At 40.3% G+C, this 494-nt stretch overlaps 1 protein-coding gene across 2 annotated transcripts in view; it reads right to left on the bottom strand.

Moving 5' to 3' along the window:
* LOC131003333 (ricin B-like lectin R40G3) overlaps nucleotides 1-494 on the bottom strand; it is a 3,542-nt gene continuing 3,048 nt past the window's right edge. The window contains exons 4-5 of one of the 2 annotated variants that reach the window (XM_057929855.1): nucleotides 330-494; nucleotides 1-249 (exon numbers count right to left, since the gene is read on the bottom strand). The exon at nucleotides 330-494 is cut by the window's right edge and continues 64 nt beyond it. In XM_057929855.1, the coding sequence (XP_057785838.1) occupies nucleotides 248-249; nucleotides 330-494 (167 nt within the window). In that variant the 3' untranslated portion in view covers nucleotides 1-247. The other variant, XM_057929854.1, reaches the window with a different exon arrangement.

Genomic DNA, 494 nt, shown 5'->3' with positions numbered 1-494 from the left:
TGACTCAATCTCAATAAGTTTGATTGTAAAATAGTAAATACATAGATACAATACAACACAAGGAAACAGATGGATTACAAAGCAAGGCATTCCATAACGAAGCATATTATCTCAGCAACCAATGTTTAAATACAGAAGAGAAGAGAAGAGAGAGTGGAGCTGAAGCGCAAATGCACGTTTATTTCACACTGATAACATACCAGAAACACCAACCATGTTTATTCACATCCACTCAAGATGCTGCAAATCCTACACATCCAACGTCAAAGAGATGCAATCAACACCACATAACCCTGTTCTCATTTGATGTACAAGTGAGAAAAACTTACAGTATGGGACGATCTTCCAACGTTGATTAGAATCCTTCTTCCACTCCCAGAGCACGATTCTAGTGCCATCGTGGACGCCTCCATGGTTCTTATCACCGTTGAAGGCATCCACGTTTAGCTGAATGTTATTCACCATCCGTATCGTGTGATACCCATCCCCTAAGT

The sequence above is a fragment of the Salvia miltiorrhiza genome, unplaced genomic scaffold (genome assembly GCF_028751815.1).
Source record: "Salvia miltiorrhiza cultivar Shanhuang (shh) unplaced genomic scaffold, IMPLAD_Smil_shh original_scaffold_190, whole genome shotgun sequence".
Classification (NCBI taxonomy): domain Eukaryota; kingdom Viridiplantae; phylum Streptophyta; class Magnoliopsida; order Lamiales; family Lamiaceae; genus Salvia; species Salvia miltiorrhiza.
Note: the sequence above shows the minus strand (reverse complement) of the source record. Positions and strands in the feature narration are given on the sequence as shown.